General features: G+C 37.2%; 1 protein-coding gene across 2 annotated transcripts; it reads left to right on the forward strand.

Moving 5' to 3' along the window:
- Positions 1-1,297: 1,297 nt before the first annotated feature.
- LOC112757700 (protein virilizer homolog) lies at positions 1,298-14,865 on the forward strand. Of its 2 annotated transcripts, XM_025806258.2 has the most exons (28): positions 1,298-1,635; positions 1,852-1,940; positions 2,382-2,505; positions 3,615-4,268; positions 4,403-4,771; positions 4,879-4,983; positions 5,151-5,333; positions 5,482-5,623; positions 5,746-5,927; positions 6,056-6,141; positions 6,223-6,271; positions 6,687-6,753; positions 6,873-7,351; positions 7,427-7,526; positions 7,785-7,918; positions 8,674-8,741; positions 8,821-9,037; positions 9,390-9,605; positions 9,736-9,891; positions 10,008-10,061; positions 10,200-10,411; positions 10,491-10,560; positions 10,738-11,060; positions 11,603-11,786; positions 11,882-13,249; positions 13,365-14,144; positions 14,287-14,358; positions 14,567-14,865. In XM_025806258.2, the coding sequence occupies exons 1-28, from the start codon at positions 1,561-1,563 to the stop codon at positions 14,585-14,587; spliced, it is 6,579 nt and encodes a 2,192-aa protein (XP_025662043.1). In that variant the 5' UTR covers positions 1,298-1,560; the 3' UTR covers positions 14,588-14,865. The 2 variants fall into 2 exon arrangements, with proteins under 2 accessions (XP_025662043.1, XP_025662053.1); XM_025806268.3 differs by lacking the exons at positions 1,298-1,635; positions 1,852-1,940; positions 2,382-2,505; positions 3,615-4,268 and having other exon boundaries at positions 4,593-4,771; positions 4,886-4,983.
- Positions 14,866-15,376: the final 511 nt, after the last annotated feature.

Genomic DNA, 15,376 nt, shown 5'->3' on the forward strand with positions numbered 1-15,376 from the left:
TTTACCTCTTCTGGGGTAATGATTTGCCGCATTTACTTCAGGAAATGGGGCGGCGCCAGCTGGGCGCGCTTCATGATTTTTCAATAACAACTCATTGTTGCGTTCGGCAACAAGAAGGCAAGAAATTAACTCAGAATATTTTTTAAACCCTTTCTCTCGATACTGCTGCTGCAGGAGCACATTCGAGGCATGGAAGGTTGAGAAAGTTTTCTCCAACATATCATGATCAGTTATTTTTTCCCCACACAATTTCATTCGTGAGGTGATTCGAAACATTGCAGAATTATATTCATTTATAGATTTAAAATCTTGTAAACGCAAATGCGTCCATTCATATCGGGCCTGAGGAAGTATCACCGTTTTCTGATGATTATACCTTTCTTCAAGGTCTTTCCAAAGATCTGCAGGATCTTTTAATGTAAGATATTCATTTTTCAATCCTTCGTCAAGATGACGACGGAGAAAAATCATGACTTTAACTTTATCCTTCTGGGATGCATTATTTTCAGCCTTAATGGTATCTCCAAGATCCATTGAATCAAGATGGATTTCAGCATCTAGTATCCATGATAAATAATTGTTTCGAGATATATCAAGAGCATTGAATTCAAGATGAGAGAGTTTCGACATAATGAAAATATTACCTGAGTCTTCCTAAAGATTTGATCAGAGTCTCGTGCTGATAACGTGTTGTAAAATAAAGGATATATAAAATAAAGATGTATAAATAGAAGACTCTATTATTAATATAATTAGCTCAATAATTTTTATATATATATAATAATATTATATGTTGTATAGTGTATATATATACAAAGATAAGAAAAAGTATTAAAAATAAAGAGAGAGATAATTGCATTTATTTATCGTTACTATCTCAATATAATAAAGATGATTAATATTGCTATTAATATTATATGTAAAGAGTAATAGAAAATAGAATTTAAAATGCTTATAAAATAAAATAAGAGAAAGAATTGTAGTAAAAATATAAGGAGAATAGTATTTGATTGTAGCATAAAGAAGAAATAGATTTCTTATTACTTGCTTCTGTGTAAGAAAGAAAGAGAGAGTATTTTTATATTATTGTTGTGTCTAAAGCCTCGTACCACACCCCCTATTTATACATGCATGGGGTCTTTATTTTCAACACATATTTAATATTCATTCTCTCTTTGATAATATGAGTCTTGCATGAGAATGGACATCCACGTAGCTCATTCTTATCACAACAAAAATCACTATTCATTGAATTAAAAAGAGAGAGAATAATAAAATGATTAAATTGCTATAATTTGTTGGGAGGTAAAAAGGAGAGTTGAAATGCCATAAAAGTCCCTTTCCCTCTCCAAAGCTTAACAAGTAACATCCCTGTTCAATCAGAGGTCGGTGACGCGCCTCTGAAACAATTAAAACGAATCTCCATTCTGCGTTTCAAGTGAGAAGAGAAAGAGTTAGAAGAGGCTCCATAACCATAAACCCTAGAAATTCAAAAATTTCTCAAATTCAACGCGCATGATCCCACTCTCGAACCCTAATCCCCAACGCTGAAGCTGCCAAATGGGTCGACCCGAACCATGCGTCCTCTTCGCTCAGACCTTCGTTCACCCTCAGCTCGATGAGTACGTCGACGAGGTAAAATGCCCACATTCTGCTCAGTCCATATTGTTTGTTTTCAATTGCAGTGTTAAGGTGAAAATTTTTAATGAAAAATTGGTAAAGCTTGGAGCTTGGTTTGGTGGTAGTTACTTACTGCTCTTCAATTTCAAGCTGTAGCTACAATGAACTTCGAGATGAGTGTTTACTAGGTAAAATTTTTTTATGGGTTTCAATAAAAATTGTTCCTTGCAGGTGATTTTCTCAGAGCCCATTGTCATCACTGCTTGTGAGTTCCTAGAACAGAGTGCTTCATCAGTTGCCCAATCAGTAGCACTTGTTGGGTATGTGTTTCCCCTTTTTTTTGGTGCATTTGCTTTCGTTTAGTTGCTTGAAGTGATTTGAAGACTACTATATATACGTGCTTGATGATTCTCAGATCATTATTTAAAACGTGAAAAGTTTTTGAATAGTATCTTTTAGGCACTAAAATGTTTGTTTAACGATATGTGAACTTCTTGTGTCCTCCACTACATTAGAGATGTCAGCTAATGATTTGCATTCTTATAACATGTTAAGCATAGTAACAATTAATCTGAAGATGAAAATTTAACATTGATTGTGGATGCCTGTTCATGCCTTGCACTTCTCTAATGTAGTGAAAGTGTTTGTTTATTTGGTTAGTCCCAAGGGTTGGTTGTATTTATGCTTTTTTTATGACGTAGATTAATAGATTTTGAAATCAATTACTAAGTGCTGGCAATATCATATCTTTCTTATACCAGAGCCACTTTACCTCCATCGTTTGCGATAGAGGTGTTTGTTCACTGTGAGGGAGAGACAAGGTTCAGAAGACTTTGTCAGCCTTTTCTCTATTCACACTCTTCATCAAATGTGTTGGAAGTAGAGGTAATTATTGCATTTTACATATGTTCTTGCTGTTATTAACAATATCCAGTTTCTGATTCCTCCGACTGTTTGAAGATTTAATATTCAATAAGCTTCTGGCTATCTCTGTTGCACATAATGCTGTTATCTCTTGTTTCCTCTCTCCTTTATTTTATATGCTATTTTCACTATGCAATTCTTATATTTTTGATTTACTATTTACAAGTAGATATTAAAAAACATAGTAGCTCCCAATATTGCACTCCGAGATAAACTTCTAGCTCAAAATTATTTTCTATGGTCTAAAGAGAGCTAAAAAAATCTAAGAAAATATTTGGAGAATCATGGGTTTGACCTATGGACCTGCATTAGTTTCCAGCTTTGCACTCACTGGGTAAATTAGTGGTTTTGGCTTGCATAAGGAATCTAATAATTCTATGCCAGTCCTTAGTTTTGTTGTGGTGCTTTGGTATATTTGGTTGGAACTTGGAAGTAATTCTAGGGTTTTTAATTATGCCTTTCCTACTATTGATTTTGTATAGGATAGGTTACTGTTTCCATTTGATGCTCAACACGTGTTTCATTTAATGGTATTCCTTTATTGACGTTCATATGTAATAGGGATTGACATTCATTTTTATACAGTTAATACTTTAGGTTTTAACTATGTCTTATGTATCTATTTAATGACGACTGATCCTCGTTTCCACATTATCCTCTCTTTATATATATATTTTAGAAAAAGGAAGATGAACAATACAAAAAATATATATTTATTTATTTTAGAGAAAGAAGAAGAAGAAAACAAAGTAAAAAAAAAAGAACTAGGAAAAGAAGACAAAGAAAGAAAGCTAACAAAATATTCAACACATAAGTTTTACTGATTAATATTAATGTACAAATTTGATTATTGATTTAAGATTTGGTAATCATGGCTAACTTGTTTTCTTTTGATATATGTATGCATAATCAGTGGTTTTCTTTAACTTTTGAATATTTTATACTGATGAATTGGTCTCCTGATACATGTTAGTGATTTGCCCAAGCTTGCAATCTTGCACCATAATTGTTTTTCTATTGAAAACATTTATGCTGAAATTACCGCTTCATTACTGTTTTCTTTTGCTCAGGCTGTTGTTACTAGTCATCTAGTTGTTAGGGGTAGCTACCGCAGTTTGAGCTTGGTTATATATGGTAACACAGCTGAGGACCTGGGCCAGTTTAACATTGAGTTTGGTGACAATGCATTGACTGATCTGGCTGATTCTGAGGAGGGAAAGCTTGAAGACCTTCCAGTTGCATTACATCCTACTAATTTTACTATTGAAGATTCAAGTTCTTTGAATGTATTGTCCATCCCAGTTCCCGCAGCAGATATTTCTGTTGAAGTCAAACTGTTTCTACAGTTGATGTTAAAGATTTTAGAGTTTTCTGAGCTTGGGGATGCTGGACATAAGGTTGTAAGTACTGTAGTATCAGCAATCGCTTCTTACATTTCTAGTGACATATGTGAATCAATCAGTGGGAGATATCAGACACGAAATAGACCTGATAAGTTTGAAGAGTTGCACGGTGTTGTCAATGAGGCAAGAAAAGGACTTCTTGAGGTTTATAAGGTTCTTCAGCAAAAAATAGGGAGTGAATCTTCCGAATATTCAGCAGAGGGCAATGACCTTGAAATGGGAACTGAAATTTCGGATTCCAAAGTGTTGGTAGATATGTTTAATCATTACTTTCAGTTTAAAAGGCAATCTTTGCTTACGGGAGATCACTTTGTATCTCGGGTGACGTACCATTTTCTTCTCACATTCTAAGACAAAAAGAAATCCTTTTCACTCATGTTATTTTTCTTCCGCTCTCCTTGCATACCTTCTTTATTTATTCCTGGAATCTTATTTTTCCATATACTTTACTGCAGAGTGAGCATACCCTGTTAGGATTGAGCATGGCTCATTTGCTATGCTCTGGTAGGGAGAGCTGCTTTCATTTTGTTAATAGTGGGGGAATGGAGCAGCTTGCAAAATTTTTCTCTAAGGATGGGCAAAACTCTACTACTATCATGCTCCTGCTTCTTGGTGTTGTGGAGCGGGCCACTAGGTTTTCAGTTGGATGTGAAGGTTTCTTAGGTTGGTGGCCTCGGGAAGATGAAAATATTCCGTCTGGAACCAGTGAAGGTTATAGCCAATTGTTGAAGTTGATACTGTCGAAACCTCGTCATGATGTTGCTTCTCTTGCGACCTATTTGCTTCATCGCTTACGCTTTTATGAAGTTACTTCAAGATATGAGGTATTGCTTTCTCTGTATGTGCTTGGTCTGGAAACTTTTAGTTTTTGTCTTTTGTTTTTGCGTTTCAGAACTTCATTATTATCATGTGGTAATTTGATCTTCGCCAGTCTGCAGTTCTGTCTGTGCTGGAAAACATCAGTACGGCTGGTAGGGTTACAGATGTTACATTGAATATGCTCACCTCTGCTGAAATTTTCCTCAGAAAGCTCCTGGTCAGTTTAATTCAATTGATTGTGGTATTTGTAGCATTCTAAATGAATAGTGCACAGGATTTTGTTTTACTTCTTCCTTGCAACTTAGACAGCTTTATTCTTTGAGCAATAATCTGCATCTTGAAATAAAATTCCTTGTTAATATTTATTGACAAGTACCAATACAGAAATTGATAAATTCACGTGGTCCAATTGAAGATCCTTCTCCACTGGCCTGTGCAAGCAGATCAATGATTTTTGGTCAAACAGATGGATTACTATCATATAAAACAACTTCTGCCTTGATCAACTCTTCAAGTTGTTGCTTTGCAGATTGGGATATTGACTCGCATTTATTGGGACTTTTGAAGGTATTCCACTTAACTTTGACGAGAAGCTGCCGAAAGTTTTATGTACTCATGTTTTGGATAGAGTTTTTTTAATTATTTTTTTTAACATCACTCAATTATTTGTACTCGTGCTCATAATATCTGTATTTACATGTTTTCCTGGATGCAGGAGCGGGGTTTTGTTTCTTTATCAACTGCACTGTTGTCATCATCTGTATTGCGCACAGAAAAGGGACATGTCATGGAAATATTCATGGATGTTACCTCTTCAGTTGAGGCTGTGATACTTTCATTACTTTTTTGCCGTTCAGGTTGGCTATAATTAGTATCAATTTAAAATTCTCATGCATGTATAAGACACACATTGTTGGATCCATTATCACAATGGAAACAAAATATCAAGTAACTTGACTAACTTTCTGCTCCATTGTAGGCCTGATATATCTATTACAGGATCCTGAACTTTCTAGTACTTTAATCCATGCCCTCAGGGGTGGTCATCGTGGCAACAAGGAAGATTGCGTTCCTCTTCGATATGCTTCCGTTTTGATTTCAAAGGGTTTCTTTTGTAGTCCACTGGAGATAGGAATGATAGTGGGGATGCATTTAAAAGTGGTCAGTTGTTCTCTCTCAAACAACTCCGTCTATGTTTTACCTTCTCCCTCCTCATTCTGCTGCTCCCATTCCCCCATCGATGTTTTGATTACTGATTTGTATCTGTGACAATTTTTATAATTGGTCAGGTTAAAGCCATTGATTCTTTGCTTTCTTCAAATCCTCAGTCAGAAGAGTTCTTATGGGTTGTGTGGGAACTCTCTGCCCTGTCAAGGTTGACATTGCCCTTTGCTTGTCTGAATTGAATCTTAAGTATTTTAAACAAGGTCTGATTGAAATATGCGGATGGTTGTAGGTCTGATTGTGGACGGCAGGCTTTGTTGGCTTTGGCAAATTTCCCTGAGGTATGGTTTACTTATCCTCTAACAATCCACAAAATACAGTATCAGGAAGTGTATTGTTTTTTGCACCTTTCTCTGACATGAGAATAGTATACGAAGGAAAAGGTGTAGAAATGCACATGTTTGGCTCCCCTCCCTGTCATCTAAAGGAAGTATTTTTTGTAATTGTACTTCTACCCAAAGGTTTCTGAAGTTTTTCATAGGTTTCAGTTTTATCTATGATATACCGAATATGTTTATTTGTCCATTAGATCAATGCTAGATTGTAGTTATTGACCTTAGTTGTTAATACTGTTAGTGGCAAGTTCTGTTATATAGGTACCTAGAGTTTTATTGTTTGTGATATTTAGATGTTGTGAAATCTTGCTTGTTTTCAGGCACTTTTTTATAGGATGACTGTTTCTTTGGTTTTTTGTAGGCTATTTCTTTGTTGATTGAAGCACTGAGTTCTGTAAAGGAAACTGAATCTGTTGTGAAAAACAGTGGTAAATATCCAATTCACTCAATTGTAGTCTCATTCTTCCTTATGCACATTATTTGCTGATTTTTTCCCCCTCCCCTTTTTAGTGATCTGACCTGCTTGTTCTCACTCTGTTGAATTCAGGATCATCGCCAGTAAATCTGACATTAATTCACTCAGCTGCAGAGATTATTGAAGTCATTGTTACAGATTCTACAGCATCATCTTTAGGTTCTTGGATTGGACATGCCATGGAGCTTCATAGGGCTTTGCATTCCTCCTCTCCAGGGTCCAACAGAAAAGATGCTCCCTCACGGCTAGTGGAATGGATAGATGCTGGTGTAGTATACCATAAACATGGGGGTATTGGTCTCCTACGCTATGCTGCTGTATTGGCTTCTGGAGGGGATGCCCAGTTGACTTCAACTAGCATCCTAGTGTCAGATCTAACTGATGTTGAAAATGTTGTTGGAGAGTCTTCCATTGGCTCTGAGATTAATGTTATGGAGAATCTGGGGAAGTTTATATCTGAAAAATCTTTTGATGGTGTTACTCTTCGAGATTCTTCGTTGGCGCAATTGACAACGGCACTCAGGATTTTATCTTCCATTTCTGAGAACCCTGTATGTTACAGTCTATTTTGAATTGTTTCACTGATAATAGTTAATGCTTTCCTAAAGTAGTTTTGACTTGTGCAGACTGTTGCTGCAACTCTCTATGATGAAGGTGCTGTAATAGTTATCTTTGCTATTTTAGTGAACTGCAGATTCATGCTGGAGAGATCCTCAAACAGTTATGGTAAAGTCAATTACAATGCTCAATATTTGAAGTTGCTTATATGATTATGTTAGCATACTTGAGAGACAACCCTCTAAAAGAATTGTGTGCCTTGCTCTTGCTCCATACCCTACTACATTTTCAGTTATTTTTTTTCTTGTTTCGTTTAATATCTACCTCTTCCTCTTAGTTCTTGCATTCATAAAAAAATTATATCTGTATCTTTTCTTTCTACTCTTTCCAAAGTTGCTCCATGTAATTTTCCTTTCTTCTGAACAGATTACCTTGTAGATGAGGGTACAGAATGCAATGCTACATCTGATTTACTATTGGAACGTAATCGTGAACTTAGCATAGTTGATCTTTTGGTTCCTTCTCTGATGCTACTGATCGAACTCCTACAGAAATTACAGGTGTGACTTTTAGATGTCCCATCTCTTCTCTCTATACTAGTTTTTATGTAGTCACTATTCTGTCAGAAACTTGGAGTTATTTATGTTTAAAATGTGAGCATGTTATGTATCCAACTGTTACTGACCAAGAAATTGCCTTAAGAACTTTAATTATTTTCAAGGTTTTACATTGGTTATTGCGTGTTGAACTGTTGATTGGGGATTGCATCTTGAGCATACATGCAGCTTTAGCTTAGTGGGGTCTTCTTGCTAGGAATATGTACTAAATACTATGCTCAATTTGTGGGAAGGTATTGAATTGTTTGAGTGAGTTTTTGTTTTATTACTTGCCTTTATGTGTAATTTTCTTTGCCTTGGCTGGGATTATCAAAGGATAAGAATAGGTTGTGGACAATGGTACCTGCAGTTATTGCTGGATATTGAATACCTTCCATTATGCTTCTGGAATTATATGTATCATTTACAACCTTTTGAATTTTGATTTTCAAATGGATGAGACCAAACTTTGATGTTTATTACAATGCTGATGTAATATATATCAAAATTAGAATGTTGGTTTATATGTGGTGCTTGTCTTTGTATCACATTTGTTTTATTCCTTGATTATTTTTTATGACATTGTGTTTTACCCCCTTAGGTATGATACTTTGATCAAACATTGTTTCGTCCTTGTTTTGTCTGATGGAGTAGCAGTGCCTTGTGTATTGTTAGTTATTAGTCAGTATTCTTGATGGATTTTGTTTGCAATTTTATAGGAAGCAAAGGAGCAGCACCGTAATACAAAACTAATGAATGCTCTTTTACGATTACACAGAGAAATCAGGTATTGTCAGCTTCCTTTCTATTTGCATCTGTTGTGGGGTCATGCTATCTTTAAGTTGATCAAATTCTTCTGGTTGCAGCCCCAAGTTAGCTGCTTGTGCAGCAGACTTGTCATCTCCATATCCTAATTATGCTATTGGTTATGGAGCTGTCTGTCATCTTATTGCGTCTACCCTTGCCTTTTGGCCGGTATATGGATGGAGTCCCGGTCTTTTTCACACCCTTCTCACGAGCGTCCAAGCTAGTTCAGTGTTGACTCTTGGTCCAAAGGAAACATGTAGTTTGCTCTATCTTTTGGTATGTTCATTCCATTCAAAGTGTTTTTTTTCTTTACATGTTCCGTGTAACACTTCTCATTTCAGTGCCCATAAATATTTTATTTTGTTTTATTGTTTTTTTTTAATTAATAACAAAGGAAATAGTTTGATTAAGGTATTGAGAGAACAATATAAAAGAGTGGAGGAAAAGAATTCCTCCCAGAACTACAGAAATACAAAAAATACAAGCTTGAATGAACTGCTGCTTTCCAACCGGCTCATCATGTCTGAGAGGGAACTTCATTGCTCATAGTTAATTATTTGAACTGCAAACAATAACATCATTGAACGTAAAATTTATTTATCTCTTCTTATATGTTTCCTATTGCAAGAGTGATTTATTCCCTGAGGAGAATATGTGGCTTTGGACTAGTGGAATGCCTTTGTTGAGTGCACGAAGAATGTTGTCTGTTGGAACCCTATTTGGGCCCCAGAAGGAGAGACATGTCAACTGGTATCTGGAACCTGCACACCTTGAGAAGCTGGTTTTCCAATTTGGACATCACATTGATGAAATTGCTGAGATTATACAGCATTATGCTGTTTCTGTATGTACTTTCTGCCGATATGGCAATGTTATGAATTTTAATTTTCTTCCATCTTTCTATCTGGCAGTGAGATATGATGGTGAGTTTATGTAAGTGGTCTTTTTCTTGTGTCGTTCTGTTTTCTTGACAGGCATTAGTGGTCATTCAAGATCTATTGCGCGTCTTTGTAACTCGCATTGCATGCCAAAATCCAGATTATGCGTCTCGGCTCATACGCCCAGTATTGTCATCAATTAATCACCATATTTCCGAATCATCCTCTCCATCTGATACTGATGCATTTAAGGTAAGGATTCCTTGATGTTTGCCCCCCAGTTTGGTTCATAGTTCATCTAATTTTTTTGTACGATTAGTTTGTTTTCTATTTTGATGTTATACTGTCTATTTCTACACTATTTTCAGGTTTTGAGGCTCCTTGATTTTCTTGTCAGTCTATTGGAGCATCCATTTGGCAAGGTCAGTGATTTATTTTACTATATTTTTCTTTGTTTTTCCTTCTTATTTTCATCAGGATCATTGTTTTGGTATTGCTAACTATTGGTGATTCAGTAATTTTACATAATATGCATCTGATATCCATTGTTTCTATTTTAGGGCCTATTATTGAGGGAGGGCACCCTTCAGATTATAACCAAAGTATTGGAGAGATGTTTTGTTAGTGTTGATGCCGATATGAGGCAGACTCTGGATAGTAGTTCTGCAAAGTGCAATTTTAATTCGTTTAGTTGTTGTTTCCCAGTATTCAAGTTTATTATGCTTCTTTTTCATTCTGAAGCTCCTCGTCATCACCCCCGAAGGCATGACATGTGAGTACTGTATTTTCTTGTTTCTTAAATTCTACTCGTTGTTGGCTGTTAAGTAACAAAGTTTCTGGTTGTTTGGCAGTAAAAGTTGTGGAAAATTGAGTGATGTTGATTGTGCCTTGATATTACGTTACCTTTTGAAGGGCTGTGAGGTGAGACTTTGATCCTTTTGATATATACTTGTAAATATGTTATAATTTCTGTATTGATGATGAGATCCTTGTTCTCTTCATATAAAGAAGTGCTTGACCTTCTGCAGAATTATATAGCTTAAAATGTTGTTTGCTTTTGTTGCTTCGTTGATGCTAAGTTCATTCTGTTGTTTGAAGGTCCTGCCTGTTGGAAAAGAGTTACTGGCTTGTCTTACAGCTTTCAAAGAATTAGCTTCTTGTACTCAAGGTCAAATGGCAATTGGAGCTTCTCTTTCTGGCATCCACTCTCAAGCTCATGAACTTGAATCGAGCAATGATGATAATGTTGTGAATTGTAATGATCATCGTGTTGCAGAATGGAAAAAACGCCCCCCATTACTAAGCTGTTGGATGAAGTTGTTGAGATCAATCAACTCAAAGGATGATTTGTCAACTGGTGCTGTTGATGCTGTTTATATGCTATCTCTTGGGTCTCTGCAGTTTTGCATTGAAGGAGACAGGTAAGATTTTTTTTCCCCGTTTCTGATTGCTGCTTCTGATTACTTATACGTTTGTGATCATTTGCAATTAATTTTGTAAAAAACTTCTATGCTTGTATCAATCGAATTCTAAGTTAATGTAACTCAAGAATGTAGCAGTTGAAAATTGAAATAATTAAAGCCTTGTTATTTGACCATTGGTTTCCGCTTTTTTTTTTTTTTTTTTGTAAAGAATGTGTCACTGATGGTTTGCAGGAGATAATGTTTGGTTTGATTGACTAAAGACTAAGTTTGGGTTGCAATTGAAATTTTTTGATCAGTTGTGTGTATATGTTGATATCCAGAAGTTTGAATTATTGAAAACATAAATATGTTAAAGGACATTGGGAATCGGCCTATTCTCATATTTGCGGTCTCCCTGGTGTTTAGCAAATGATGTAGAGGTGTTTATTTATTAGATATTCATATCTTGGATGCTTGTTATTTACATTGCTCAAGCCAGAGTCACTGTTTTTGTATGGGATAATATAGAAGAATAAACTTATAGTTACTTTGTTGCTTAGTTTGAATGCGGAGAGAGTTGCCGTGTTGAAGTACCTCTATGGGCTTTCTGATGATATGACAAGATCAGCCGATTTTCCTGAAGAAAATATTAATTACATTCTTGAATTTGGTACTTTGTTAAGTTCGAAGGTTGCTATGGATGACGGTTTAGTTACGCCTCACTTGCAAATTCCACTCTATCAGGTATCAATCTACTATCTATTCACGTAGACCTTCCCATCTCAGTTTTTAACCTGGATTCATTTTCTTAATGGTTGCTGTTCATCTGTGATGTTAAGGTTTCTGAGCTGGTTAAGTCATTGTCATCAGTATTGCAAAGATCAGCCAGTTCCATGGTGGTGGATGAACTTGTTTTGCCCCAAAATGATGCTTTAAGTTTTGCAGAGACACGTCAAATGCTAGAGAACAGTGTTGAAATGATTGATGATCATCTATACAATGGAGGACTTGGGGACAAATTCCTCTGGGAATGTCCGGAAACATTACCTGATAGATTAACGCAGACAAACCTTGCAACTAAAAGGAAACTCACATCCATGGATGGGCCAGTAAGGCGTGCCAGAGGAGAAAGTTTCCAGGCTGATAACTCTTCTCAAAGTACATTTTCACGTGGTGTATCACAGTCTAATGTTCCTTCAGGTCCTACACGTAGGGATGCCTTCCGACAGCGCAAGCCGAATACCAGTAGACCCCCATCTATGCATGTGGATGACTACGTGGCCAGAGAGAGGAATGTTGATGGGGTTACTAATGTAATAGCGGTGCCACGAGCAGGATCAACTGGCGGAAGACCTCCATCAATTCATGTAGATGAATTCATGGCAAGGCAAAGGGAACGCCAAAACCCTTCTGCAGCAGTAGTGGGAGAGGCTGTGGGACATCTGAAAAATGCATCTCCTGTTAAACCTGCAGATGGGGAAAAGTTAAACAAATCCAAGCAATTAAAGACTGATCTTAACGATGATCTTCAAGAGCTTGATATAGTTTTTGAGGTGGAGGAATCCGAGCATGACGACAAATTGCCATTCCCTCAACCTGATGATGACTTACCACAGGCTGCCCCTGTTATTGTTGAGCAGAGTTCTCCTCACTCGATCGTTGAAGAGACAGAAAGCGACGCTGTTGATAGTAGTCAATTTTCTCGTATGGGTACCCCGTTAGGATCTAATGTGGATGAAAATGGCCAAAGTGAATTTTCTTCAAAGATGTCTGTTTCTCGTCCTGATATTTTAGCTCGTGAATCTAGTGTTTCTTCAGACAGGAAGTATGTTGAGCAGTCCGACGACCTAAAGAATGTTGTTCCAGCCAAGTCATCTGGCGGATATGATTCTTCAATGGCACACAGTTCTGGTTTTCCGGGGCCACTTTATAATAATCCATCCATATCACCTCTGCAATTACCAGCCGATTCAAGGATGGCTTCCCAGAATTTCTTCATGAAGAACAGCCCACAACATGGCGGTAATGCTTCAGGTTCTCAAGGACTGTATGATCAGAGGTTTTTGCCTAACCAACCACCTCTACCACCCATGCCACCGCCACCAACAATCTCGCCCGTTATATCACATGCTCCAGATTCTGTTCCTGGACAGTCGTCCCCATTTGTTAATTCTCCAGCAGGCACACAGCGTCCAGTGGCATTCCAAGTGAGGAACTTTGCAACCCTTATTTTTGTCTATTTCTGGCATCCGCTTTGGTGTTTTGAATTTCTCTTTCTTTTACCCTTCATGTTTATCATATCATTGTTATGATTCTTTTTAGGTTCAGACGGATTATTCATCTCCATTCAACAATGGTTCAACTTCAACATCATCAGGACCTTCTGTTCCGATACCAGATATGAAGTATTCCAGGACTTCTGTTTCTTCTCCTGGAGGACCTAATCGACTTGCTCCCCCACTTCCGCCCACACCTCCTCCTTTTGCATCTAGCCCATATAATTTACCATCCGTTAAAACCTCCTCTGCATATGGTCAGACAAGTATTGGAACCGCTGAACTTCCCCAGGCCTCCAATGCACCTTTGGGTGCCAGATCGTCGCCCTATCCACCAAACCCTATGATGCTGCCTTTGGGATTCAATAGGCCAGCTTCTATGCCATTAAACCCTTATGGTAACAGCCCAAGTCATCAACAGAGTGAGAACCAGCCAAGCATCTTGCAAAGCGTCTCTGTTCCTGCAGCTTCCTTTTCATCAATGCATTCTGTTACTCAATTGCAGCCGTTGCAGCCTCCTCAGCTTCCACGCCCTCCACAGCCACCTCAGCAACTCCTTAGGCCACCTGTTCAAGCTTTACAGCAGTTGGAGCAAGGGATGCCAATGCCAACCAATGTTCAAATGCATCAATTACAGATGCTGCAGCAGTCTCAGGTTTCGTCGATACAGACTTATTATCAAAACCAGCACCAAGAGTTTCCACATGCACCACAGCAGCAGCATCAGCCAGCCGAATTTACTCAACACCGTGATGCTCAAGCACAGCAGCAGTCAGATCCTGGAATGTCATTACACGAGTATTTCAAATCGCCGGAAGCAATTCAGGTATTTGCTATGCATGGTGTTCTTTCTTACTATTGTTACTTGTTTTCGAGCACATGTCACACACGACTTTCTATTGATGATGCTGATATATAAACTTGCTTTATCTTTTTATTCTTACCATCTTACTCTTTTGACTTGGCAGTCTTTGTTGAGTGACCGCGACAAACTTTGCCAACTTTTGGAGCAGCATCCGAAGTTAATGCAGATGCTACAGGTAACAAGATTTAGTCCTTTTTTGGGTATTACCATATTAGAACTATAAGATCCCTAAACCTCGAGTATGTGTTCGCGACACGAGTTGCACTTTTTTAAAGGTTTGGGGAGAGGGGGTTGAATTGCACATGCCTTATAATGATGGGGACAGAATGCAATTAAACCAAAATTATTTATCAGCATTCAAATTGGTTTCTTTTCTTCTGCAGGAAAGACTGGGCCAGCTGTAGCAGCATGATGGCAAAGTAGAACTAAAGAAGCATGATTTCTTGCACTATTCTTATCTGTAAATGTTCTTCATTATTGATTACTAATGAGCTTGTGCTGATGTTTGTGCCTCAGCCATTGAAATTTTGTGTTAATATGTACTTTATTAACGTGTCTTTAACTTCTTAGTCAATGCCCCAATGGTCCTTATGTTGATTTGTGGCGCAATCATGGTGCTGTTGTACTTCTATTGTACAGTTGCATTATTAGTTCTTGATATCATTTCCTTACAAATTACAATGTGTATAGTTATTTCCTTCTCCTTTTACTAAATTATATTCAAGTTTAAGTGCTAATTTTATTGGAGAAATACGTTAGTTAGATTGGTCATTCTTAATTGAGCTCCAAGTTTTTTTATGCTAATCTTCATTAGTATATTATATTTCAAGATCATTAGTATATTAACTCACTAAAGAGTAGTTGTTTATAGATCGGATTGTATTTGAAATTCGAGTTAATTATCTGCATCTGATTTGCACCTTTAAAGGATCTGATTGCGGATATCTAGTCTGTATCCGTGGATATGATTTGTGTATCTGCATATTAATATATATATATATATGTTAGAAACGATATTTTCGCAACTCTAAATCCCTATTTTCACATTTCTTCCTTTGAGTTTTGGCAACCTTGAGGCATTCATTCTCTGCCACACTAGACACCAATCGGCCACTTCTTCTCTGATCGCCCTAGCTGCTCACCGGCTATTACTCCCTCCTTGTTGCGTTCTTCTCTCGCAGTGTTGTCGCTGT

Source organism: Arachis hypogaea, chromosome 2 (assembly GCF_003086295.3).
Source record: "Arachis hypogaea cultivar Tifrunner chromosome 2, arahy.Tifrunner.gnm2.J5K5, whole genome shotgun sequence".
Lineage (NCBI taxonomy): Eukaryota > Viridiplantae > Streptophyta > Magnoliopsida > Fabales > Fabaceae > Arachis > Arachis hypogaea.